This window comes from Fukomys damarensis, unplaced genomic scaffold, assembly GCF_012274545.1.
Source record: "Fukomys damarensis isolate Sample0158 unplaced genomic scaffold, DMR_v1.0_HiC HiC_scaffold_37, whole genome shotgun sequence".
Classification (NCBI taxonomy): Eukaryota; Metazoa; Chordata; class Mammalia; order Rodentia; family Bathyergidae; genus Fukomys; species Fukomys damarensis.
This window is the reverse complement of record NW_022900949.1, coordinates 27,318,553-27,344,054: the sequence shown is the minus strand read 5'-3', so window position 1 is coordinate 27,344,054 and position 25,502 is coordinate 27,318,553. Positions and strand designations below refer to the sequence as shown.

The following is a 25,502-nucleotide window of genomic DNA, read 5'->3' as shown; positions in this document are numbered from 1 at the left end:
CTGGTGGGGACCTCTGCTCAGACTACACCTCCCAGACATGATAGGTCTGGGCCACTTTTCACAGCCAGCGCATGGCCTGCAAAACCAGAAGCACTTTCTACACTCAGGTGCTTATTAGGAAGGATAGACAAATAGGTAGCATCCCTGAAGTCTAAACAAGTACTGTTTTAAAAAACGCTAAATTAACAAGTAGAACCAGCAAGCACCATGCCTCCAGTCCCTGCCCAGGCCTAGAATCCCCTCTGGCAACTATGGCCTCACTCCTGGTCCCTGTCGGGAACAGGGGACAGCAGGACAGGAGGAGGAGCCAGCAGCAGCACCGGCAAGGGGCAAGTCCATCTGCCTAGTGCCCCCACCAGCTCCTCAGGCTTGCAGGCTCCGGGGCCTCAGGGCTCCTTTGCTGCTGTGCCAGATGGGAAGGGAGGCCAGGGACAGGACGCTTGTCCCCAGGAGGGATAAGGCCGCATGTGAACTCATCCATTATGTTAAACGCTCGCTCAGCACATCAGTGTGTTCTAAGTGCTACCCTCACAGCTGAACTTCCAGCTGGGGTTGACTAGCAGACAAAATAATTATCGAAATTACATAGGTGGCTGGCACGGGGGTGCACGCCTGTGACCCTAGCTACTTAGGAGGCTGAGGCAGGAGGAACCATGTTTGAGGCCAGGCTGAGTAACTTCACGAGACTCTGTCTCCAAGTAAAAGTTTAAAAAAGGATTGGGAATATAGCTCAGTAAAGTAGCTTGTCTGGTATGCGCAAGGCCTTGGGTTGAATTCCCAATATCAACACTTTTTTTTAAATTTACTTAGATGAAGAGAGGAAAATGGTGCTAAGGAAAAATGAAAAGGTGAGAGTATTTCAATTTTTAAAAAGTCTAAGTCAGGTGTGGTATTGCACATCTAGAATCCAAGCCCTCGGGTGGCTGAAGCGGGAGGATCATGAGCTCAGAGCTGGCCTGCGCTACACAGCAAGAGGCTATCACAACAGACGCGTCATTTACATTTTAACTGGAATTCCAAAGACATGTGGCCTTGACTCTGCTCCTTCCCAACCCTAGCTCCTGCCTGAGCGGAGATGCAGGGAAGCCCCTCACCTCCAAGCTCTCTAGGGTCTCCACGGCACCGAAGACCTTGACCTCCGACCTGGTGTAGTGATTGCTCAAAAGGATCTCAGCCTGGTCAGCATAGAGTCGGGGGCTGAAGGGCACCTCTGCCCCGATGTGTTCTGCGGAGCTGTGGCTGCCAGGCAGGGAGGCGGTGACCACCAGCGCCGTGGTCTTGGTGCTCAGGTGCTTCAGCTGCACGTCTGTCAGTCTGAGCATGGTGACTGAGCAGAAGTACTGGCCTGCAGAGACAAAAGCGTGCCACCGCGTCCCCTCCAGCCCTGCTCCTCTAACAGGGGAACTCCTATGCGTCCTCCAGAGCCCCAGTGAGAAGTCGCCTCCTTCAGGAGGCTTTCTGGCAACCCCTCTCTGTGACCAATGGTCCCCCTCACTATTTTCAGAACCATCCCCATTTGAGTGGTGCTCCGGGGGCAGGAAGCACATCAGAGCCAGCCTGGCCAAAAAGGAGGGCAAATAAATGGCAAAGGATACTCTGCCCTGCTGTGGGGCTGCAGGTCAAGGCAGGGCTGGCTCTGAGATGGCCTACATCCCACTGCAGCGGGGGGCTCTGTGACCTGTCACTGTGTGGACTCCAGTCCTATCCTCCATGCTGACCACAGAATGAACAGGTGCTCAGGAAGCTCTGCACTCCTGGGACCCCGACGCTGGGTTTCCATGCCTGGGTGAATCAATCTCTTCCTGTCCGCGGCATGAAGCCCTGAGCCTAGGCCCAGTGCTCACACATCCACAGGACATGTCCTCTGTCCGGCAGACCGCATGTCTCGGCCAACACACGATGGGGCTAGGCCGTGCTGGCCGTGGGTGCCAAGCTCCGGTCCAGCATACGACCGGGACAGCTCTATTTAATAAAGATGCCTCCATCCACTTTTCTCGCAGAGGACGGGCAAAGCACCACTGTCCCCATTTCAAGGGGAGGTGGCTTAGCAGGGAGCAGCCTCACCCCCAAAGGAAAACAGCCAAGGCTAGAGAGGAGGACTGTAGCCCACGTCTGGGGACTCTGCATGCTTTCTCCTGGGTGTGGGTGGCAGCGTAAAGCCAGTCACTCCTCATACCTGCAGGGGCCACAGAGCCCAAGGCCCTGGGGACAAACCTGAGCTGGATTCCCGACAACCTCCACCTGTCGGTCAGATGGCCTCATGAACCACACAGGGACCCCAGACGCCCACAAGACAGAAACACTTCAAATTCCTGCAAACTTACCCAGAACGGCGTCAAACCCTGGCTCCACGGCGAAGACATCCTGTGCGGGGAAACTGAAGACGTCTTGCTTGAATCGGAACTGGCAACCAATGAGCAATTCGGGGTGCAAGGTTTCAATGACTTCCTTCTGCGCGGGGGAGCACTCGCCTGCAGGGGGAGGTGGCGAGGAGGGTCTTGTGAAGGCTGGCAGGGCAGTGGATGGCACTTATGCCCATGTTTCTTCCCACACGGGCAGCCTGGGCTGCCCACAGCTTGGTGAGGGCGGTTCAGTTATACAGAGGAAGGTCACCCTGAACCCCAGTCACTTTGGCTCAGAATTCTGCACGGGCTCTGAGCTGGCACCAAGGGCCACAGCTGATGGCTGGACACACTGACGCACACCGTGTGCTCCTGTCACCAGGGGTAAAGAGCGATTTATTTCTGGACACTAGGAGGGCAACACTTCTCCACTAATACCCTGAGTACCACTTTGGTGGCAGCAGAGTATTGTCCACTTGTACCGAAGGCAGGAAAGGAGACAGTGACACCGTGTAATGAGCCCGTACCATTAATCACAATGAGAACGGAGTTTAATTCTACCAGTCAAGTGACTTTAAAAAAAAAAACACCAGCAGCCTCTATTGAGTTATTTATTTCTAACAGCTGCTGTCCAGGGCTGTCACAGGCAGGGGAATGTTCTATGCATGGCTTGGGAGAGGTGATTATAAAAATCAAAAGCAGCAACCATTCTTGCTAAGTCATTAGTTTCTCCCATTAATGGTGGCAAATTGCAGCTTTCTGTGTTCTGGTGCCCTAGGGCTGATGGCGCCTCTGACTCAGAAGCAGGCAATTGCTGGGAGCTGGCTGTTTCCTGAAGATTGCTTTCATGGGCCTGTCTGGTGGAGGCCTCGGACTGCTAAGAAGCTGCACGGAATGGATGAGCTGGAGCTACGGGCTCTGCCTGGGGTCAAGGAGAGTTCGATAAGAACCCTTGCCTACCTAGCATGGGTGAGGCCCGGATTTCACCCCCGGCACCGGCCTGACAAAAGCCAATGCAACCCTGTACAGAAATCCACTTCCAGCTCCCAGACCCGGCAGGGCTCTCCCCTGGCCGCCTGAGCCCCCGCTGTGCTCCGGACCTCTGAGGTTCGAACTCCCGTCTCCCACGGTGATGGTCACTCGGGAGGCCGTGGCCTCCTGGAAACTGGTCTGCGCGGGGTGGATGCCATGGGCCACAATTCTCTGTGGGACGCTGACCACGACCTATGGAAGGAGCAAGGACGCCTGAGCCATGAGTGTTAACTACCCACCTCCCAGGGGACGGGACCAGGCCTCGGTGCAGAAGCGCCCTGCTGGCCCGTGAGGGGCAGCACTTGGAGCCCGGTGGTAAGACCGGCAGCCCAGCCCTCCCGCTGCACGGCACCTCTGCTTCCCGACAGAAGGCCAGGGCCGGGCTGCAGAGTAGGATGCACTTCCCCAGCTGGCCTGGCTGCGGTTTTATGGGTTTGGGCTAGCGAGACAGCCCTGGTGGCTCTTCCGCTCATGAGTTTGGTTAACCAGTCCTTCTAGTAAAGAGAAAAGAATCTGATTTATTCACAGTGAGTCCCTGTGGCCAAAATGCCCAAATAATAATGCCCTCAGAGTGTAGTCTGCCTAGCTCTCTGTAACTGCCCGCACCCAAACATCCGCCGCCTGCCCACACCTCCATGGTGGGAGGCAGCCCTGGTCCCTGAGCACCACTTCCGGTCCCCGACAGGCTGGGAACACCCTGAGTTCAGGGCGAGGTCTCACCCCTCCTGGGGGCCCCCAGAAGTTCCTAGGGCTCTGGTGGGTGCAGGGCTGCGGGTGGGCTCACAGGGGCTCCTGCTGCTGAGCACCTCCTCTTTAGGAACTCACACATGTCCCACAGGACTGACCGAGGCTGCCCACTGCTGCCCTGGCCCCGACTCCTTGTCTGTCCTTGATCTCCACGCTGGTCTCCTCTCCACTTCTCCAAACCTCCTGGCTGCCCCTAGACCCCCTGCCCAGGCCTTGTGCTCCTGCCACATCTACCTCTGCTCGGGGACACTGGGTCAGCTCCAACCTTCTGTATGGGGTTCCAGACTCCACCCACCTGTCCCCCAGCTTCCCGTAAGAGGTGACGCCCCCCTCAAAGCCACTGTGACCCCAATCTTCTCCTACCACCCTCTGCATTCCCTCTCAGAGCAGAGACCATCATCAACCAGATGTCCATGTCAGACCCAGGAGGCACCTTCGCTCGCCCCCAGACAGGGTCAAGCTGGGTGACTCCCTGCCCCAACTCACCCTCAGTTTCCACCCGACCCACCGGTCCCGGCTAAACCTCAGTACTGGGGTGGTCACCCTGCAGGCGGCCCTGGTCTGAATCATTCTCAACTAAACAAAAACCCACAAAACCTGCCAGCCGGGGCCTCACCTCTCTGTGCTGATTGGCAGTGGTGGCCGCTCGCACCTGAGGGGCGCCTGCAGACACTCAGCCCTGTGCCAAGTGTACCCTAACACGCAGGCAGTTTCATCTTCTTAGGGAAACTGAGGCACAGGGACAACTTGCCCCAGGTCCCACAGCCCTGCAGTGGCTGGGATGGGCTCTGGGCCCCGTGCTCTTTTTTGGGGGTGCTCTCATTCTCCCGGGCTTCTATGTTCCTGCGACTTCCATCCCGAGTAGCTGAGATGACAGGTGCATGTTCTTGATCACTGCACCCAGCTACCCACTGTCACCTGCGCACAAAGCCAGACTGCAGCTTCTGCTCTTAGACCTCGCCCACCTGGCACACGCAGCCCCCTCCCCGGACCACTCCAAGGGCCTCTTCCGGGAAAGCACCAGTCATTAATCACAGAGTGCCTCTCTCTGTGACCTGCCTGCCCAAACCGCAGAGTCGCAGTGCTAAATATGCAAACTATTAGGTTAAACTGCTGGATTCGATAAAGCACACGCTGGCTCTCCAAATGAGATGCATTTGGAACTTGGCCAGACTGGGCTCATTGATTCATTCGGCTGCAGATAAATGCAAGGGAGAATGGTTTTCATTCGCCTCCAGAAAGATTCCAAAGATGACTTGCTGCGGAGGTTTAACTGCGGGTGACACCAAATGTCTGGGCTGCCCTGCCCACGGCCAGTGCTTCCCCTTAGGGAAGCACCCACCCCGGCGGCTGTGTGGCCACGCCGGCTGCCGGCCCCGGCCCGTGGGTGGGAGCAGGAATTGTCATACCCGTTTGGTGCGTGTGACGGGGGCCTGGGATGAGCAGGGAACTCGTGCCCAGCTCAGACTTAGCAAGTGGGCGATTCTGACCGCTGTGGATGGCTCCAGGTGGCTGGTGTTTCTTACGGAAAAGGGAATCATAATGTATAAGTAGCTGCCGGTTCTGCATCCATGGATTCCACCGACAACGGGAGATCAAAAATATTCTGGGGAAAGAACTGTCCGTATAGAAATTTGCAGCTTGTCTTCCTCATCACGATTCCCCGAACAATACAGTCTAATAACCATTTCCGTAGCATTTACATCCCATTAGGTTTACAAGGAATCTAGAGATGGTTTAAGGTGCACCGAGGATCCCATGTGTCCATGTTGCCCTGCATGCAGGGACTTCCCATCTGCAGACCCTGGCATGCAAGGGGACCCCGCCACCAACTCCTGGAGGACGACACCTACGCACTTTTTAAATAAAAACCTCACAACCTGGAGCTGTGGCTCCTCAGCCTCCAAGAGTCAGCCATGCCTTGCAGGCTGTGATCCACGGAGGCGTCCTAGCACCTTCAAGCCCCACCTCCTTATAGGTCCTCAGGTGCCCGGCGACCTCATAGTAGATCGTCACAGGTCCCACATCCTGGGCAATGGCCACGCCCATCTTGGGGTCCACTTGGAGGATGTTGGTGGCTGAGGAGCTCCAGGTTCCTAAAATGCCTGAGAGAGGAAGCCCCGGTGTCACCCACAGGCCGTACCTCTGGGCGCCGCAGCCAATGCCCAGCACTCCCGGACAGTAACGCAAGCCTCAGTAGGAAACCCGTCGCCCACTGCCCTTGCCCTTCTGGCTCCCACTGTACCTGCTCTGGAGGAAGCGGGGCTCCCAGGCCTACTCTTACCCCACCCGATGCCTCCCTGTCTGGAGCCTCCTGCCATCCCTTCATGGGGTTCTGAGTGGGTGTTCTCCATCGAGCCCCCTGCCCCCCAAACCCTCCACACAGTTCATGACCAGGGCCTTTTAGCAGACAGAAAGCAGGTGTCAGGCCCAGCGCCTTGGCTAGATGGCACTTCCCAGTTCAAAGTCAATCACATTATACAATAAACTCAAAAAGCTCAACAACCGTATCTATTTATGGCAGATTATATTTGTTTCTCTTTAAAGGTAGTGTTTACTTTCTTCTTCTTTTTTTTTTGGCACTGGGGATTGAACTCGGGTCCTTGGGCTTGCAAGGCAGGCCACTGAACCGCTGAGCTAAATCCCTGGCCCTTACTTTCTTCTTAAGATGAATTAATGAGGAAAAAAATGGGAGCTGATTGGAAAATGACAATTAAGGAAATAATCGAGCCTGAGTTCCCTGGCTGTTGAGCGGCACGGGAATGGTTGAGCTTGGAAACCACTAACCAGCCGGCTGGAGCCACTGGCCATGCAAGCCATCAAAGCAACAAATTCAGTTCCCCAGGTGAATCAGCCACAGGCTGAGCATTTGCTTGTTGGAGGCTACAGGATTGGACAGTGCGAATGCAGGACATTTCTACAATTCCAGAAAACTACTGGACAGCCCTGTTCTGAGGAGGGGCTGGTAAGCGCTCTACAAAGAACCAGAGGGTAAACTGGGCTGTGCCGCCCATGCGATGTCTGCTCTGCAGAGCGATGTAGCTGGATTCCAACACAGCTGGATTTGGGAAACACAGGCTGAGTGTGGCCCTTGGGAGCCTTGCTCCAACCCCTGATCCACAGCGCCCTCTCCAGGCTCTACCTGCGTGGCTCCCACCACAGTGCTCCAGCACCCTCCAAGGTGCCCCCTCTCATCCCAGCAGGTAGGGTGACTCTGAGGCGACCCTGGTCAGGGTGTCTCTCACCTTCCAGGCCGCTGAGCACAGTGGCCAGGCACAGGACATCCCCTACCACCAGTGTTCCAGACAGCTCCGGGGAGATGGCCTGCAGGACGGGCAGTGCGAGGAAGTCGGAGAGGCCGGGCTGCTCGGTGTCCCACACGCGAAGCAGCGTCAGGCCCTCGCTGATGGTGCGCACGACGCAGGTGTTGTTTGTGGTGCCCTTGCCAATCTGCACAAAGTCGTCTCTGGGTGCAAGGGAGAGAGGTGGGGTCAGCCTTGGGAGAGGCACGGCCTGAATCCTCTGGTCTGGCAGCCGCCTCGGAGAGGGCAGACAGTTCCTTCCACTGTGCAGGGCCTCTAATGGTGTCCTTTGCCACGCCCAGCCACAGCGTGACACACCTGCCACAGGTTCCCTGGGACGCCACTAATGTCTGGATGTGGGCTCCCCTCGTGCTGACCTGTCCCCTCTGAGCTGCTCTGTGGACCTCAACTTTAGACCCAGACTGCAGGGCCTGTGAATGTGCACTGCTAGCCACCAGAGCCCGGGCAGGAGGAGTGGCAGGCCGTGCGGAAGGTAGGCCGCTGCCTTGCTCCTCCTATCAGAACTGGGCTGCCGGCCTGGGGAACTGAACTAGCAGCTGGGTGGGACCTCAGGCACAAACTTCTGGCTCTGTGGACCTGGGCAAATGGCCCAGCCTCTCTGGGTCTCTGCACCTGGGTCTGGTTCACAGAGGACCTCAAGTGAGGAAGGGACACCACGCACGCCTACCTGTTAGTGGCAAAGTTGAGAATGGAATTATGAGCGTGGAAGATGTCTCCGAAGTTGTCGTGGAAGTGGGCGGTGAAGGTCACGGTCATCCCCACCGGCAAGGCCATCAGGGCCTCCTTGTTGTGGGTGTGCAGAGCCGGGCTCATGGAGACCCTCAGGTAAGACACAGGAGCCACCTGGAGAACACCCCTGCACTGGGACCTGGCTTTCCCGAATATTCCCCTCCCGGAAGGAGACGCCTGCCCTGTGCACCCCCATACTAGGGACGACTGTGGGGACTGTCTTCGGGAAAGGAAAGGCTTTGCTTCTCAGGGAAGCCTCAGCATGGTGTAGTGGTGCACCACGCCTGTAATCCCAGCACTCTAGGAGACTGAGTCAGGAGGGTCACCATTTGAGGCCAGCCCAGGCAACTTGGTGAGACACTGTCTCAAAAATAACACGAAGGGCTGTGAATGTAGCTCAATGAAAAGGCACTGGGTTAAATTCCTAGTAAGGCGAAATAAAACAGAAAATTAAAACCAATCATGTTGCAGACCCTGAACTGGCCCTGAGCACCAGAATGCCCATGGGAAGTCCAGGACACTGATCCAGCTCTCTGACCTCACTGGGCCTCAGTTTCCCCATCAAGGAGGCAAGGTAAGTGGACACAATCACCTCTGACAGCCCAACAGCTATCTGGGACATCTGCCCTGTGCGAGTCTTAGGTTAATTCCTTCCTGCAGCTGCTCCACTGGAGACAGGAAAATTACTGAACTACTGTTTTTATGATCCAAAATGGGTAAAATACACATCCTACCTTCACAGCAATGACAATGGTTTGGTTGGCCCCAAAAGGCTCTTGGGCAGTCACTTCGATAGTGGACGTCCCGACCACAGAGCCAGACACCAGGGAGCCCTGTGCATCCACGTGCGCCACGGGGACCCTGTCTGGCTCATCGAGGATGCGGTAGCTCAGCGCAGCTGCACTGTCCCTTTGGGAAGGAAACAAGACAGATCTGTGGTCACAGATGGCCTGAGGAGATGGCCTCCATGCCTTGGGGTCCAGCCATCCGCGGCTTCTGACCGCTCCCCAGAACCTGAGGAAGTCGGTCCTGTCTGCAGCACATCAGCCCTGTGGGCTGCCACTGTCTGACCAGTGACAAGGGACACATACTGTAGAGATCGTTTCTACAGCATGTGGTTATCAATTCTCTGCAATAGGGTGGCCTGGCACGGTCGAGACAGCACGGGGCTTTGCATCAACAGGACCCAGGGCTGGGCCTGAAGCAACCTGTTAGCAGGTGCCTCCGTTTCCTCAGCTGCAAAGAGGGAGTGATGATCCTGCTCTGTCCTACTTCCTACAGCTGGCAGCAGAAGAACAGAGCAACCACTAGGAAAGGTGTTTTCAAACCACTGACACGTGTGTGCACTGTGGAGGAGACCATGCAGTATTTTATACGTTAGCTAGTAGATGGAACACAGAGAGCAGACCCCTGGTTCCCAGGGCCAGTTTCCTCCGAGTTTCAGCAAGTGTTATGTCTCTGCCCCTAACTTTCCTCCCCTACCAACTCCCTCCTTATAACTGGAGGAACTCCTACAATATCCTTCAAGACCTGCAGGTCAGGCATCTCCCCTAAAATGTTCACACATCAGTTTCTTACAGCCCTTTCCTGCTGTCCACCTCCAGGGGCACCTCTGGTTCCTAGCACAGTGCCAAGCACTCAGCTACTTCTTGGTTGGATGAACTCTCTGAGTGTGTTCCACGCAATACGTAACCAGTGGTGTGGCCCACGGAGGGCCCTGCTTGGCTCCTGCACTTGGGTACAAGTCATCTACAGTGAGAAGGTGGCCCGCAGAGTCCCAGGTGGGAACTGCATTTGCGCAGAGCCTCCCCACCCACTGCTGTACTGAAGTCCACCTTTTCCCAGGATCTGTATTTTAACTTGCTCCCTGGGGCAGCTGCTGTTGCTATCCCACGGGCTAAGCTTTTGAGTGGCAAATCCTGGAAACACAGGGGCATTTAACAAATGTAACACTTCCAACTTGGTACTTTTCCACCTCTTAAATACCGAATTTCAGCAGGGAGCATGAAAGTATGTCTGGGCTGCAGGGTGAAGATGGAGCCCTGGAGCAGGGCTGTGGAGGAGCAGAGGAAGCACAGGGAGGAGAGAGAGCGCAGGCCTCCCGATTCGAGCCCAGAAAGCCTCTCTGAGAGCCGGCTCCTGACACCTTGACAAACGAGGTGTCGGATTCAAGTGCGGCTAGCAGGCTCTGCTGGAAACGGGCTGAGTCACGTACCTGTTTGTCTGGAGCTTTATAAACGAGTTGGGTGACATTAATATTTGTTCTGCTTCTATTTCAGGGTTCAACAGTCGCAGCTTTTCAAACACCTGGAAAAGAGGGCCAGCTGTATTTCCTGTGACACTGAGGCATGTCCAGTCCAGGTGTGGACTTTGCTTTTGCCACTTGGAGACTGAGGACAAAGTAAACGTCTCCAGCAGCTGCCATGTGGTGGGGACATCACGGGAGGGCCAGCTTCCAGAGAGAGAAGAGGGAAAGCAGGCAGGTCACGTATGTGCCCAGGACAGCTGGGGTCACCACTCAGAGAGCACTGCATTCCAGGACAGGTGCATGGGGAGGGTGTGCAGAGCACCCCAGGGCTCTACCCCTCCTTTCCGTCTTCAAGGCGTCCTGCCAGCCAGTGACATAGTCCTTGGCCCTATCTCACTTCCTCTCCCTCCTCAGCCTCTCGAGGGATTCTGGGATTGGGGGTGTGGCGGTGAGTGGGGTCCAGCAGATGACACACCAGATAATGCCGCTCGAGTGTGACCCAGTCACTCCCAGGTGCTCCACAGCCCCAGGCAGCTCCTGGCACCCACAGATCAGATGCAGCATGAACTGGCATCTCCAGGCCTTCTCAGCACTCCTACCATGGCCACCACTGCCTACGGCCCTGTGACGAATACCTCTGCGGGCTGAGGACGTCCCTGGCTTCCAGCCTGGTGCACAGGCACCCTTGCTGGGCAGCGCATGCTGTGTGCTGAGCACCCCAACTGACTCCTGATCAGACCGGCAGGACATCCCTACGGCCTGCACACCTAAGCTGACAGGGGACTTCCTGAAGGGCAATGGCTGGCTCTCCTGACCCTCAAAGCCTGTGTGTGCTGACTACATAGAGAAGGCTGTTTTCTCATCTGTGAAATGGGTCTGAAGTGAATCATCCCGGCCATGTTGGTCGCACAGGGTGGTGCGACTCATGTGACCTGGGCCAGTGGAACGGGTCCTGAAGGGCGAACGAGAGAAGCCTTTGGGTGCCGGAAGGGGCTTCGGTGTCAGGTGTGCAGGGCAGATGCAGGCAGAGGCCACCTTCTGCCAGGTAGGTGTCGTGCACAGTGGAGTAGCCTGGCTGACCAGCGGAGACCGCAGACAGCAGAGTGGACACAACCACACACACGGGCCACCCGTTTCTCTCACACCTGCATTCCTTGGCCCTGCTCCTTAGATGCAGGTAGCCTAGACCACTCCCTTTCTCTCTCACCTCAGGAAAGCGACAGCGCCGGCACCATGGGAGACAGCAACTGACGCGCGACCTCATGGTCAGGCAGCCGACAAGGAGCGCTGCCCACTGGATTTTCACACGGGATCTGCCTACTTTTAAATATTCGCAACTAATAATAATCATTTCAATGGCTGTTACGAGCCAAATAAAACACATCTCGGGCTGGACCTGCTTCCCTGCTGATTTCCTCCATGGCAGGGAACCTGAGACACGGAATTTCTGGGACCCAAATGAGACTCAAGAACCTGGAAGCTGCCTTTCATTCTCTGACAGCTGCTGGAATCTACTTTGTTTTATTTTTAAGCAGGAAGGACACGCAACTGTGTATGCGTGGGTCTGTGTGACCGTTCACCTGTGTCTGTGGACGTGCATGACTGTGTAAGTAAAAGTGTGCCTGGCCTCTGTGTGCGTCTGGTTAGATGTCTGTAGATGTGTGGGCACGCGTGCGCGCAAGACAGGCGAGGGAGCTGGCACATGAGCGTTTCTGTCTTGGAAAATCTGCTTCCTTAGCCCCAGCTCGGCATATGCTCATGTTAGAAATAGTTTATTTTGGCTCAGTGGTACAATGCTTGCCTAGCATGCGTAAGGCCCTGGATTCCGTCTCCAGCACTACTACCAGAAGAAGAAGAGGAAGAGGAAGAGAGATACTAAGACCACTTCCTCCCTCCAGCCCTCTCTTCTGATACTGGGGGTAGAACACAACCCTTTTATTTTTTATTTTGAGACATGGTCTTGCTAAGTTGTGCAAGCTCGTCTTAAACTTGATTGTCCTGCCTTGGACTCCCTAGGAACCTGGATTTCACGCCTGTGCCACTCTGCCCAGCTGTCTGTTTCTTCTTGAGCAGGGCACTCAAAAAACCATTTTTCTTTTCTCATGCCATTTCACCGATGCTTTTACTTTTCCTTTGCAGTCCAGGATGACCCAAGGGTCACAGAGTCTCAGAGATTTCAGAGTCCAGTGAGCAGAAAGAAGTTCTAGGAGCTCAAACTGATTCTCGGAACCAATTTACCAACTCCTCTGCTTTACAGAGGGCCCACAGGGCCATCGTCTCTGGGAGGGCTGGGCTGCAGGGTCCTGTGGAACCGACAGGCCCGGGGCAGAACTGCTAGGCTCTCGCAAAGCCCCGTGAGTGTCTGTTAAGTGCAGACGATTAAATGATTGGCACGAGTCAGGCACAATGAACTCCAGCTTCTTTGTACCATCAAGGCACAGCCCAGGGCGCAGGCTCAGAACAATGCTATTTCCAGAACATGGCAAGTTATTTCCAACCTACCACCTGGCCAGCCAGCCCACCCCATCCGTCCTGTCCTCTCCGCCCATCTCTGGGCCCCCCACATCACATGTATCTGTGCTCTCTGTTTCCCCCAGTGCTCCCCATGTTTGGGTGAATTCCTTGATTTTCCCTAGCACCAGGGGTAGAGGGTCCTGGCCTGAGCTGGATACCCAGGCAGAAGAGGGTTCCTGTGGCTTCTGTTCCTTTAGATTTGTACCCGTTTTTACCTGGATTTGGATCTCGTCCGACAGCTCTCTGGCAAGGCCATATAGCTGTCCAGCCCTGGGCTCCTGAGCCCGGACCACCACTCGAAGCCCAGTCCGGCCTTTCACCCGGCCATGCACAGCCATGGCAAAGTTGTACTTCGACGGGAGCCCGATGGATGCCTGGGGAAGATATCGACATGCTCTCAGGGGAGGGGCCCAGGACCTGGCACGCCCGAAGGCACAGATCAGGGGGACAGGGCCCCGGATTCCCCAGGGGTCGGGCCTGAGGCCTCTGCTCCCTGCCAACCACTGGCTGTACACACAGCCGTCATCCCAGCACGGTGTCACTGCTCCCCACTGGCCTTGGGGTATGGAAGACCCTGCAAGGCCAGGTCCTTATGACAGGAGGCCTCTGAGCCCTGACACCCAGAGGGGCCAGGGCTTCATGGACCTTCCTGGCAGGGTCTGCTGTCTCTAGCTATCTGCCGATGAGTCACATGGCCAGTGTCCCAAGGGAGCACCTGGGGAAGTCCCCCGTCCTGGGGACAAGACTCTGGCCCCACCAGCAGCAGGAGGACGAGATTGTCCTATTCAATGCAAACTCAGGGTCACCTTCAGGAAATCCTGTCCCTGTGCCACCCTGTTCCCAAGTCTGCAGCCCCCCTGTTCACAGGGAGCTGCTTCTGGCCCCAGTGAGCATGAAGTCAGTTCCGGAGGGTCTGTTTGGCCTTCCAGCTCTGAGACCTGAGGGCTGGGGAGCCCGGGGCAGAGCTAACAGAAGGGGGCTTTGCCTCTGGAATAAAACATGAGCAACTCCCCGTGATGGCAGAGCACTGTCTCTGGAAGGGGTCGGAAGTGGCAGGCAGGCCCTGGAACCTTCTGGAATGTGTGTGACGTCCCCGCAGGGCTGCTCATGTTGACACCGTCTATTTTATATAGAGTTGCCCACTGCCATCACATGGATGTGTCCTGACTCCCAAAGGTTCCAGTGCTGGAAACTTGGTCCCCATGGCAACATTAGGGTGGCGGGGCCTGTCGGCTTGGTGCTCAGTGCAAGATGAGTGGGTGGTTGGGACGGCTGTCTGCGGAGAGGACTAACACAGATGGCATGGGCCGGATGAGCCCTCGTGAGAGAGGGTTGTCATGAGCAGAGGGAAGCTCTTCTCTCCATGCCCCCGCTTCCCGTCTCACTGTGGGACTTGTGCTCTCACACGACCTAGGGCCATGCACAGAGCTGCACCGGGGCTGGCGCCATGCTCCTGGGCCTCCAAAACTGAGCCCAGTAACCACCTGTCTCCATAAGGCACCCTGGTCGGGCACGCCGTTTCAGCAGAAGAACATGGACGCGCACCCGTACTAAGCCACCTGCAGTGCTTGGTGAGGGGAAGGGAGATCCACTGCACCCGAGCAGAAGGCAGAGAGGGAGTAGGAGCAAGAGCTCCAGGCACCAAAGTCCTGTGAGACAACGTGGTGTGAACCCTGCAGGCTGGCCCCAGGATGCTGGACTGCGGTGGGGAATGGAGGGGACCTGGGTGGGGCGGTTACCTCATGGTAGCGTCCACGGAGGTCCAGGATATCCCGCTTGGTGACAGACCAGTGGAAGGTCAGGCCTGGCACAGCATTTCCAAAAGAGAACGGGCTCTGGCTGTTGGTGATCCCGGTGACATAGACAGGCATCTAGGGGAGAAGCCAGGCCTGGTAACCACTGGCGGTCCTGGCATCAGGGGCACCCTGTCTCCCAGAAAGCTTCACGCTGCTTCATGCAGGGCACAGGTGTGGAACTTCTGACGAAACACCCCATAACCCAACCGGCAGCGGCCTGGCCCCGTCCACCCCGTCCCTGTCTGGCCAAGGGTTGTGCGTGCCGAGGCCCAATGCTGGAATGACCTCCTGTGGCTCTAGAATGGCTATAGCCACCCCCAGCACACAGCTCACCCATGCCACACGTGCCCCTGCTGTGGGAAGGTGGACGGGGGCATCAGCCAGGAAGGACGTGTCGGCTTGGCAGATGAAGCGGAAGTGGAGAAGTCTCACACTGGGAACAGTGCTCTCTCCACGGCTCGTTTCAAGCCAGGGTGGGGAGCCCAAGACCCCGGTGCCGCGGGCTCCTGCCTCACCTCAGTGCCTGTCCGCATGCGCGTGATGGGCGCCCGGATCCTCACTGCCTGCAGCTGCAGCACCTCCACCTCCACGAGGTCCTAGGACGACAGTCCTGGGGCTCAGCCAGGCTGGGGCGCTGGGGCTTCTGCTCAGAGCTGCCTGTGGCTGCCCCACGCCATGCTCACGTGCTTGGGTGTGGCTTGTCCCGGGAATCCCCCTCCCGCTCTGACCTGCGGACTCATCTGATCCGGCTGCCCGAGGCCAGCACTGAGGACCTCGAGCAGACACCAGAGTCTGCTATCCTCAGGCTGGGTAGCCCTGGGGACGGGTCTCAGAGCTTCCCACTAACCTGACCACTCCTCCTATTGAGTCTGACTGGAGAGCACCTTTCCCGTATTCCCCACAGTGCTGCTGATGTGCCCCGAACTCAAGCTACTAAAACCCTTCCACCTTTCAACACATGCTCATGCTAAGCTTATTTTCTGGGCCCTGTTGAGGGGCCAAATGCCGGGCACAAGTGGGTGCTCTGAGCATCCCTTCCCTTCCTGCCCCCTGCTCATCTCACTGTTTTGCCCCCTCCTGCCCTGGGGTCATTGCTGTTCTGTGCCCTGGGACCAGAAACCTCAGAATCCCATGCTCAGAATGGGCTGGGCCCATGCTGAACCCTCGCCTGCCTGGCCTCTCAGACGAAGCATGAGCCCTCGCCCCACTAAGGACCCCAGCACCTTCTCCCAGGACTCTGGGGGCCGGACAAGATCAAATGCAGGGAGGAGAGAGGGCTGCAGGGGCCCAGGCTCAGTGGCTCTAGCTGAATTTCCAGCTGCCTGCCCTATTGGCCACCTGGGCCCCCAGGGGGAGGAAGATGAGCCAGTTCCTGCGCCAAAACCTTTCTGTAGGGAGGGGGAATAAAGCAGGGCCTCTTAGGGTCCTGCATTTTACTCTTCTGGCCACCGGTCTGCACCCTGCCGCACCCCCAGGACAGATTCATGTGCTCAATGTTTTCTTGCCATCTTTGTGAAATCAATGCATAGCAATCGTGGCACCCGGCCCAGCCATCCCAAAAGACTGGTTTAACTGAGAAACTTAGAGGCTGACACTAGAACTTCGGGGAAAAAGAGTCAAGGAGTGAACTCAGTGTGCGATCAAGTCAGGCCCGGCAGGGCAGCGCACTCCTGCAGGCACTGTGCTTAGCTGCTCTGAGTGCAGGGCCCTCGTGGGCAGACCGGAAAGGACAGTTGTCCACAGACACGCTGAGCGTGACCCCACACTCTCCTAACAGAGTAGAGGACCACAGAGTGGCCTCTGGAGCCAGAGCCCCAAACGAGGACTTCCCCACCTGCTGCACCTCTGGTCACACGGAAGAAGCCAGCTGCCTAGGACCCAGGGCGCCCACCAGAGGTTCCCATCTCAGGGTGGGGTCAGAGGGGCCAATCCGCAGAGGCGCATCTGATACCTGGGAGATGACAATGACCTTTCCGCTTTCTGCATCCACCGCCTGCACGACTCCGGAAACAGTGCCATTGCCAACAGAGAGCCCGCGCACCAGACCGGTGCCACCCACAGCCGCGATGCTCTCGTTGCTGATGGAGAAGAGGATGTTGGACTGGGGCTGGGGGCCGCCTTCCGAGGTGATCTGAGGGTGAGAAGCAGTGGTGACTGCCATCACCTGCGTCCATCCCCGCCCAGCCATCATCCAGCTGGGACAGGGCCCTGGAGGCTGCACTGCTGGGGCCTGGCCAGGGTGGGGACAGGTGATGGGACAAGGCCCCCAGCACCTACCTGCATCATGGCCCCGATAATCAGCGTCACCTTCCTGGGTATCAACCGGAACGGGGGGAAGACCTGGGGTGGAGACAGAGGAGGGGCCGAGAGCTCAAGCTGGTGCCAGCCACACACACTTCACACTCAGCGTTCCCCAGGACAGGCAGGCAAAGGGCTCAGGGATCGCTCCTGAGCTACTTCTGGAGTGGCCTGCACCCCATCCTGTCCGCCGAGGCACTGAACTCTCTGGGGCATGTTCTGCTATTTGTAGCTGGGCTTTGTTGCACCAACAAAACCCCGTGGAAATCAGGACCTTCAATTCATCTGAGATGTCACCCTAAGTGGAGTTCTCCAAGCGTGTTCTGCAGCCAGCAGCACCGGCACTGCTGGGGACTTGCTAGGAACACATCTCTGGCACAAGCCAGATGCCAGGAGCCAGAGGTGGGCCCTTACAAGTGCGTGGGGACATGCTGATACGTGTCTAACTTCAAGGATCTCTCGCACTCGAGGGTCTCCCAACTCCTCTGTCACTAAACTAAAATGCCTTTCAACAGCGCCCTACCTCAGTGGCTTTCACATTTTTTTGACAAGGAAAGAGGGAGAAGCCCGAGTGGATTGGGACTCGAGTCGCCTGGCTCTGCAGCAGGGCAAAGCCTCACGCCCTCCTCAGGCATCCTTCGAAAGCCCTGCTCAGAGTGACAAGTGCTGCAGGTGAGGTCGTGGAGAGGCTGCTGTGTGCCTGAGGATTAGTCCTGTAGGCTGTGCTATTTATAGGCAGAAATGGATTCCTCCGCACGGGAGAGGAAGGGCACTTCCATCTGGAGACACGACCGCCTCCACCAGCTTGGGAGCACAGACGAACACCGCTGACCAGTGTGTGTGGTCCAGGCCAGCGGCATAGACCAGCAGGAGCTGGTCTGAGGCTGCGGCTAATGGATGCACTGGGGCAGGGTTTCCTGGCTCTGATTGTCTTGGCTTCTGTGAAGACCTAACAAGTGACACAAGCCAGGCTCACATCACACACCGAGACCACGTGGGGACCTCAGAGCTTGGCTCATGCAGGAGCTGTCTGCGTCAGACTTGGCTTTCCAGACCCTTCTGCTTACACAGCCCTCATGGCTGATGTCAGTGCCCTCCAAGTGCCCGGTCTAAGGACTGGAACAGATGGCGGGGTTCTCCCACGCAACCCACCATGTGCCTGGCACCCTCATTTGGCCACACTTTCCTGGGAACAGTCCCTGCCTGTGCCCTTGCCACAGGACAACCACAACCCTCCTCAGAGCCTCACAGACAGGCCTGAAAGTCACCTGGCCTCCTTGCATGTGTTCCACCGGTGTACCAGTGTTGCCTCCCAGATGCTGTGACCGACATGAGGTCAGGGCAGGGCACAGACTCTGGGTGGTGGCTTCCAGAACTGTGGCTAACTAATGCTCCCGGCCGATCACGAAGAAACGCTGTCCCCCATCGGGAGGGAAAGCTCACGTTTACCTCGATCTGCTGTGGGGCTGAGCTGACCCTCTGTCCGGCCTTATCGGTCACACTGGCAGTCAGGCTGGTCTGGCCAATGGCCACGCCATGCACGAGGAACACGGCCGTGTAGTCATCGAGGGCTTCGTCCAGGGCCCTGAAATGGAGGGGAGCACTCGGATCCCTCCTTGGGAGAAGTGGAAGCAGAGCCCGTGTCATCCCCAACGTGTCCTCCCTGACCCTGCTGGGACTCACACTAGTGTGATGATCTGAGAGGCTGCCCGGAGTTTCAAGTCCATGAAGGCAAAGTACTTGGCCAGAAAAGGTTTCCTGTCAGAGTCTAGCACACGAACGTGGGCCTTGACTACCTTCCCAATTTCCACCTGTGACACAAGGGACAGATGCTGGGTGGCCTTTCTTCAAAGGACCAGTTCCCCAATCAGTGGCACCCACAACTCTATGACAGCTTTGCTGACATCAAACCTAGGGACCTGAGACCTGGGGCATCGCCCAGAATGACCTCTTGGCTTGGCCAACCAACAAAGGAAAGCAATTAAGTGCCGGGGACCCTGAGAAGCACAAACTCCACTGCCTACTCTTTGGACTAAGAATCCAATGACGGAAGTGAGGTAGTACTTGGAGCAGCAGCAGGCATACAGCAGAAGCTCAGCTAATGCTCACAGACCCAACAGCTCACACCTGCTGGAGCAAAACATGCACAGTAACAACTTCAACAAATGAGGACCAGGGAGGCTTAAGGAAAACAGAATTCTAGTAGGCAAATAAGCAGCCGAAATAGGATGATTGGAGGAGTATTTGAAGCTGGGTAAGAGAATATTCAGTTCTTAGCTAATATTACACTGTCCAAGCCACGAGAACATTCTCCTATTCATTACCAACCCACCACGGTATCTACTTGGAAAAACAGGAACCTGACAACAGTGCTCTGGGAACCTGGCCTCACCTCTGCTATTTGGAATCGTAAAAATCCCATTTACAAGAAAGAAAAAACCTCGGTCTATTATTTATCCATTTTGCAAGAGCACTTGGAATTAGCGAGCTTTATTCACTTGACACTGAAATTCCAGAGAATCCAAATCTTCTGTTCTGGGGAGAAAATTTCTGCCCAGCAAGGTGTGTGCCTGGCTGCTGAGTCACCGCCTTGGGCTAGAGAACACGAATTCCCACATCAAGGATGATGTGGAGCCAACCTGGAGTGGGATTTATTGCCAGATCGTACAGCGTCAACTGGGACGAGGAAATAGAACTGTAGAAGCAACCCTGTAGTCTCCACATGGAGTGAAACCAGGGGAAACAGCAAGAGCCGTGAGGACAACGCTGTCACAGCTGCACGGCTTCTTCAGTTTCTACGGATCATCCCAAGGACTGCACCAGGACGTTTCCACCAACCTTGTCAACCACACGGACGTACAGCTCCTGAATGTCTGAGACGTGAATGACAGCCTTCGCTGGGGAGGAGAAGGCCAGGCACAAGTCGTGGATCATGACGGTTGCCGAGCCTGGGAGCAAAGGGTACACCTGCGAGGTAGGAGAATCTTGGTCACGGAGCTGTAGGACCCCTCTGTGCCCATAGGGCCTTGAATAGTACCTTACTCAAGGGAGCCACTGGCCAGGGACCACCAGGCCAGCCTTTGGACAAGAAAAATCCTAACCCAATTGAGGCTCTGCCCGCCTCTGGTCAGCCAGGATGAGCTGGGAATATAAGCACAGAGAGAGCACTGATCTAACTGTACATTTTACAGAAAGAAGAAAATGGGCATTTGCACATTCAGTGTTTCTGTACTGAACACAGGCTTGCTGCAACCTGTCATATCGCTTGGGCACGCATTTCAACTGGGTGGTGTTCCAGGCTGGGCAAGCAGCGACAAGTCACGATGCTCGGGGGTGAGTGAGCACGCCAGGCTGTCTCACGTCATGACATGATGCTGCTACTTGCAGTTTATGATCTCATATTTGGGGAGGGAGGAGGATAAATGCAGGGAAGGAGAGTGAGCCATAAGGTAAGCAGTTTATTATCTGCAAAGGTAGAATTTCAGAATCAGGAACCTGTAAAACCCATCAGGATTCGGACCCAAAGGAGACAACTAACTGCAATCGCATTACATCCTGGTTAAGCCAGTCAGCACCCAGTGCCCAGCCCAGAGCCTGTGCAGGCAGGGTACAGCTTACGGCTCCAGTCTCACGCTGAAGCACAGTGCCCCATGCTCTCAAGCCCCAGCCACACTGGCCTTCTCTCCCATCCTCGCAGCTGGGAGCTCCTTCTGCCAACCTGAGGGCCTCATGCTCCACTGCAAAGATCTAGGACTTCAGAGTTGGGGTGCAGCGCAGTGGTAGAGCACTCAGCCTCTTCTTTCCCCAGCCTTACTGGTGGCTACAATTTAGCCCTCAGTCGCTGGCTTCCCTTACCCTCCTAGTCGCTCATTACCATTTGCAATTCAGTCTGGATGCAGACATCCCTTCAGCTTATCCTTCCCCTCCAGGCCATCCCAACCCACGGCTGCCTCGGGAGGGAGCCAGGTGTCAGCACAGCACAGCTCCTGGGTGTGTCCCTTGATGAGATAAAGGCTCAAGGCCCTGAGGAACTCTGACAAACTACAGAAGCTGATTCTCACCCAATCCCGTTGGTGTACAGATGGGGAAAGAGGCCCGATGATGTGATGGGAACAGAGCTTTGAAGGAATGGTGCTGGGGACCAAGCGCAGGCAGCATAGCTCTCAGTCTGGGGCTTCCTCTTCCATACTCTCCCCTTTCTGGGGAAGCAGGGCTGGGTGCCTCCAGCAACCAGAATGGAACTTCCAGGTAAGGGAGGAGGAAGCAGAGCCAGCAGGAAATGGCCACAGTGAGGCACAGGGAGCTGGGGTCATGAAGAATGGCGAGAGGAGCCCAGCTGCCAAGAGCCAGCTCAAGGGCACAGCCACACAGACAGGGCATGCCTGGGTCATTTCACAGGATGGCTTCAAGAAGATCACTCAAGACCCTGCGGTGGGAGTCATGCTTACGATCCAAAATGACAGGCTGTTTGCTACCCTGGCTGGCTTGGCATTAAATACAGGCCAAGGGGTGGTCAGGGAGTCACTGGTGCCTGGGTTTGCTGAGAGCGACTACTACATTTCCCCCCAGAAAGCCCACCGCAGAATTACAGGAGCAGAGCTTTCTTTGAGAACACAATGTGAGGACCTGATCCGACGATGCTCATGCAGAAGTTGCTGCTGTCAGGAGCCAGCACGTCCTTCACAAGGCGAGAAAATTACGCAGTGCGCCCACCGTCACCAGACCTGTGCGGGAGAATGCAGGCAAAGGCTCCCCCCACACCTTCAAAGGGACCATTCTGCATTTTTTAAACAAAGCCATAAAATGATGGTGGGGAAATCAATTCTTCTTCCACTCCATTTCCCAGAGGATGGACGCCTTGCCGCCTCTGGATGACAGAAGCAGGGAAGGTGTCACGCTGCCCCCGAGGGAGGGCCTGGCCTGACCCATGCCATGACGCACGCCTGTCATGGTGCTCTCAGTGGGGGCCCAGAGACCACTTGGGAGACAGAAGCTGCGTGCGGGGAAGCAGAGGTGTGGCTGCAAGCTGGTGGCCACCACACTGTGTCTGACCAAACTGGTCCACCCTGCCCCGCTACTCCCAGCATCTGTCTGCACCCTGGGTGCGCGGTGAGGACGCTTGGGAGGGAAAGAAGGCGGGACAGTCCATGCTGAGAACAAGCTCCGATTTCCAAGTGTTGAAGGTGCCACCTGAGAATGTCAGCAGTGAGCCCAAGGGGGAGCCCTGTCATTGGCTGGGAGACAGCGAATGCACTACCGCTCATGAAGAACCCGACATCCGCGGGCGCTCGCCAGGCCCCAGGTCTGCCCGTGTCCTCTCGGCTCCCTGCTTCCCTGGGCTCTGATCCCACTTCAGACTTGCCTCCTGACGGGGTACTTGGGAGAGGAGCGAGGCACCTGTCAACACTTCTGGCTGTCAGCTGCCACTTCCTCCCGTGGGCTCGGCGATGTTGTGCGATGGCCGAGCCCTGCACGCAAGAGGGTCAGACCTGTGCCTGGGGTTCCCGCCCTCACAGCCCACAGGGAATGATGGAGCTCGTGAAAAGATCAAGGCGCCGAGGGGGCCAGCTCTGGGGGCTCCTGGAGGATGGGGCTGCGGATGTGCACTCCAGGCCGCACGCCCGACTCACAGACACAACTGCTCGCAAGTGCACGGATTCGCCTTGCAGCCACCGCCCCCACGGCCCTCATTCCTGATGCCCGACACCGTGACACTACACTGCGCAGGACCGGAACAGAGTCCCAGCTCTGTCGCTGCCGTAGCCCTGGCCCCCAGCGCAGTGCCCGGCAGCCTTGCTGAATCAAGGCACTGACGGGAAGTGTGACTCGCTTGGCACACAGTGGGCCTCTTCCTTCCCCTTGCTCTTATGGTGATGCAGGCTACGCTCAGAGCACTTATTTTGAAATGTAAGAAACTGTTGAGAAGAAAGAAACCCTAAGTTTAAATCAGGTAAACACCCCTCTGTGTGAGCCAGCCAAAAATGAAACAAAGGCACCCTCGCGAGCAGAACTAATCGCAGCCCCGCACAGCCCGGCGCACTGTGTGGGCATAAAGACCGCCACCAGAGCCTTGTGCACGACACACACTTGTCTTGCAGAGGCACTGCCGGGAAGCAGCCAGCGCACACCCAGGAGCCATTCTTGTGTCTCGAATCTGTATCAATAGGGAAGAAGGAAGCATTTTCTAGGAGCTGAGTGAGGAACCGCTGTGCGCTTTCTCGTCTCTGTGATTAAGGAAAATGAGAATGCTGCTAATTAGCAGCTGGAAAATGCCAAAGGAACGTGTGAATGTGTCCTTCAGAAGCAGCTCTCACAGATTACCAACGTTTCAAATCCCTCCTGTGCTCTACAGGAGATCCGCACCTGGAGGCGCAGGGCTCCACCCCAAGCCCTGGACAGGAGGAAGCAGAGACCGGTGAGGGTGCTGCACGGGACCTGCTGGGTCAGGAGCAGTTCTCCACGGCCTGGGTCGCAGATGCCAACTCCCAGAGTACAGTGCCAGCCTGGTCCTCCTGGGGCCACATTTGTCTGGGCTCTGTGTATGACTCAACAAGAGCCCCGAAAGCAATGTGACGTGGATGCCAGCAACCTGTCCACAGCACAGGGGGGAAACTGCGACAGCTCTACTGTGGCCATGTATAATGGGGGCGGCAAGACTGGTATTTGTCTCCATCATAACTGCAGAGGTGATCTGGAAGGGCAGCATTTTGGGGCTGTACAGGGACTCAAGGCACTCCTGGGGAAGCCCTGTTCTAGTGCTGGCATCTCACCATGACTCTTCCAGACAAGCATCCTGGTTCTTGAATGCCTCCAGAGACGGAGTGCTCACTACCTACAGAGGTAGTCCAGTCAGTTGGTGACTCCTACACCTGGACAAGAGTCTCTCTCTGGACACAGGCTGCCCACGGGGCTAACTCAAGTTGTCCTGAATGAGGTCAATGAGGAGTCACCACACCGCCCACACTTCTCCTAACCTGAACTCCTTGACTAGATAAGACAGGTGTTGTTACTAGTTTCCACGACAGCAAGATGAGGCACATTTCCAGTACTCAGAGTTACTTATATTGAAGGTCTTCCTTAGGTTATCAAGGGCTTGACAAGGCACACCCCTTGCGTGTTACTGAAGAACAGCTGGGGAATTACTTCTTTCATAAAGGGAAAAAAAATGCTGGGGAGCTGGGACAGTGGCACACATCAGTAATCCTGGCTACTCAGGAGGCCCTGCCCTCTGTGATCCTGGCCCCTGTCCTGGAGAATGGGCACATCATGGCTTCTCACCTTTCCTAGGTAGTGCACTGTGCAAAAATGTCTTCTCCACAAGAGAGCCAGAGAACACAGCCCAACACCATGGAATGTTAAAAACAAAGCCCAATTAAAATAACTAGAACCTCTCTCTCTCTCTCTTTTGAGACAGGGTCTCCTTATGCTGGCAAGGCTGGCCCTGAAAGTCCCGGGCTTAAGGATCTTCCTGCATTACCCATCTGGGACTTCAGCTCCCCTAACCCTCCATGCCCCACTAACTAGAACTTTTAAAAGTAGGGGTGTTTTGCACCCAACTAGATTCCTGCTTTCTCTTGGAAAGTCAGAATGTCTGGCCTCATGTGGCCTCATTGCTGCACATCAAATGGCAGCTGGAGTTTCTGTGCGACAGCATGATGAGGCCCGCAGGCCACCCCTCAGGACGACTGTGGACAGTCCTAACACAGCCACTCCTCTAGAGACCTCAGGCTGTGGTTCTGACCACACACAGTGAATGAAGAGATGTTTATTCACACACATCTGAAATGCAGAGGAAGGACATGAATCACGCTGGAAACAGGATCTGCCTGGCGCCTCCTTCTGGCTCAGCAAGGAGAGTCGCCCTCCTCGCTGGGGCCATCCCCTCACAAGCTCCTGAACTGTCCAGCTCCCTGGCAGGGGACTGTCTTCCTGAGAGGCCCTCAATGCCAGGCTCTCTCATCCTGCCCCCCATACACTCCTGCCACTAACACCCAGCCTCAGGCAAGCACAGCCTAAAACTGGAGGCTCTCCCTTGGGCACAGTGCCTGTGAGAACACTGGGGGCTCAGCTGCACTGCCTCTGGCTCAGAGATGAGGTCCTCTGCACTGAGGGCACAGCTGCAAGTGCAGACAGCATGGGAGAGAAGCAAGCGTTGCCTCTGCCCCAGCATCTCTGCTCAGCCCTGAGATTCCGCCCTGAGCAGAGGCACACTTGCCAAAGACAAACGGGGAAAGAAACAACGGGAGGAGCCCTGCTGGTGTCTCCACACATCTCCAACGTCTCCATAGAAGCTGTTCCTTCAAAGGTTCCTGGCTGTGCCTGGCAGTTTGTGGAAGAAAGCAGAGCACAGGCCCTCAATGAGTGAACCTCAGGGGAGGTGTGGTAGAGGAGAGAGACAAAGTCCCACAGCCACTGTCATCCTGGGGTGACCGTGGCATACCAGCTGTCATCCTCTGAAGTGTGATAATATGGC

General features: G+C 56.3%; 1 protein-coding gene across 3 annotated transcripts in view; it reads right to left on the bottom strand.

The window, feature by feature from the left end:
• The window catches only part of Nup210 (nucleoporin 210), an 80,924-nt gene that overhangs the window by 4,146 nt on the left and 51,276 nt on the right, over nucleotides 1-25,502 (bottom strand). For all 3 annotated transcript variants that reach the window (XM_033759802.1, XM_010617244.3, XM_019206509.2), the window contains 16 exons: nucleotides 19,868-19,996; nucleotides 18,713-18,840; nucleotides 18,479-18,614; nucleotides 17,009-17,071; nucleotides 16,683-16,862; nucleotides 15,247-15,327; nucleotides 14,675-14,806; nucleotides 13,151-13,309; nucleotides 10,389-10,480; nucleotides 8,908-9,082; nucleotides 8,112-8,287; nucleotides 7,367-7,587; nucleotides 6,090-6,226; nucleotides 3,443-3,566; nucleotides 2,325-2,471; nucleotides 1,095-1,345 (listed from right to left, as the gene is read on the bottom strand). In XM_033759802.1, coding sequence (XP_033615693.1) covers nucleotides 1,095-1,345; nucleotides 2,325-2,471; nucleotides 3,443-3,566; nucleotides 6,090-6,226; nucleotides 7,367-7,587; nucleotides 8,112-8,287; nucleotides 8,908-9,082; nucleotides 10,389-10,480; nucleotides 13,151-13,309; nucleotides 14,675-14,806; nucleotides 15,247-15,327; nucleotides 16,683-16,862; nucleotides 17,009-17,071; nucleotides 18,479-18,614; nucleotides 18,713-18,840; nucleotides 19,868-19,996 — 2,331 coding nt within the window. The remainder of the gene's footprint in view (nucleotides 1-1,094; nucleotides 1,346-2,324; nucleotides 2,472-3,442; nucleotides 3,567-6,089; nucleotides 6,227-7,366; nucleotides 7,588-8,111; nucleotides 8,288-8,907; nucleotides 9,083-10,388; nucleotides 10,481-13,150; nucleotides 13,310-14,674; nucleotides 14,807-15,246; nucleotides 15,328-16,682; nucleotides 16,863-17,008; nucleotides 17,072-18,478; nucleotides 18,615-18,712; nucleotides 18,841-19,867; nucleotides 19,997-25,502) is intronic.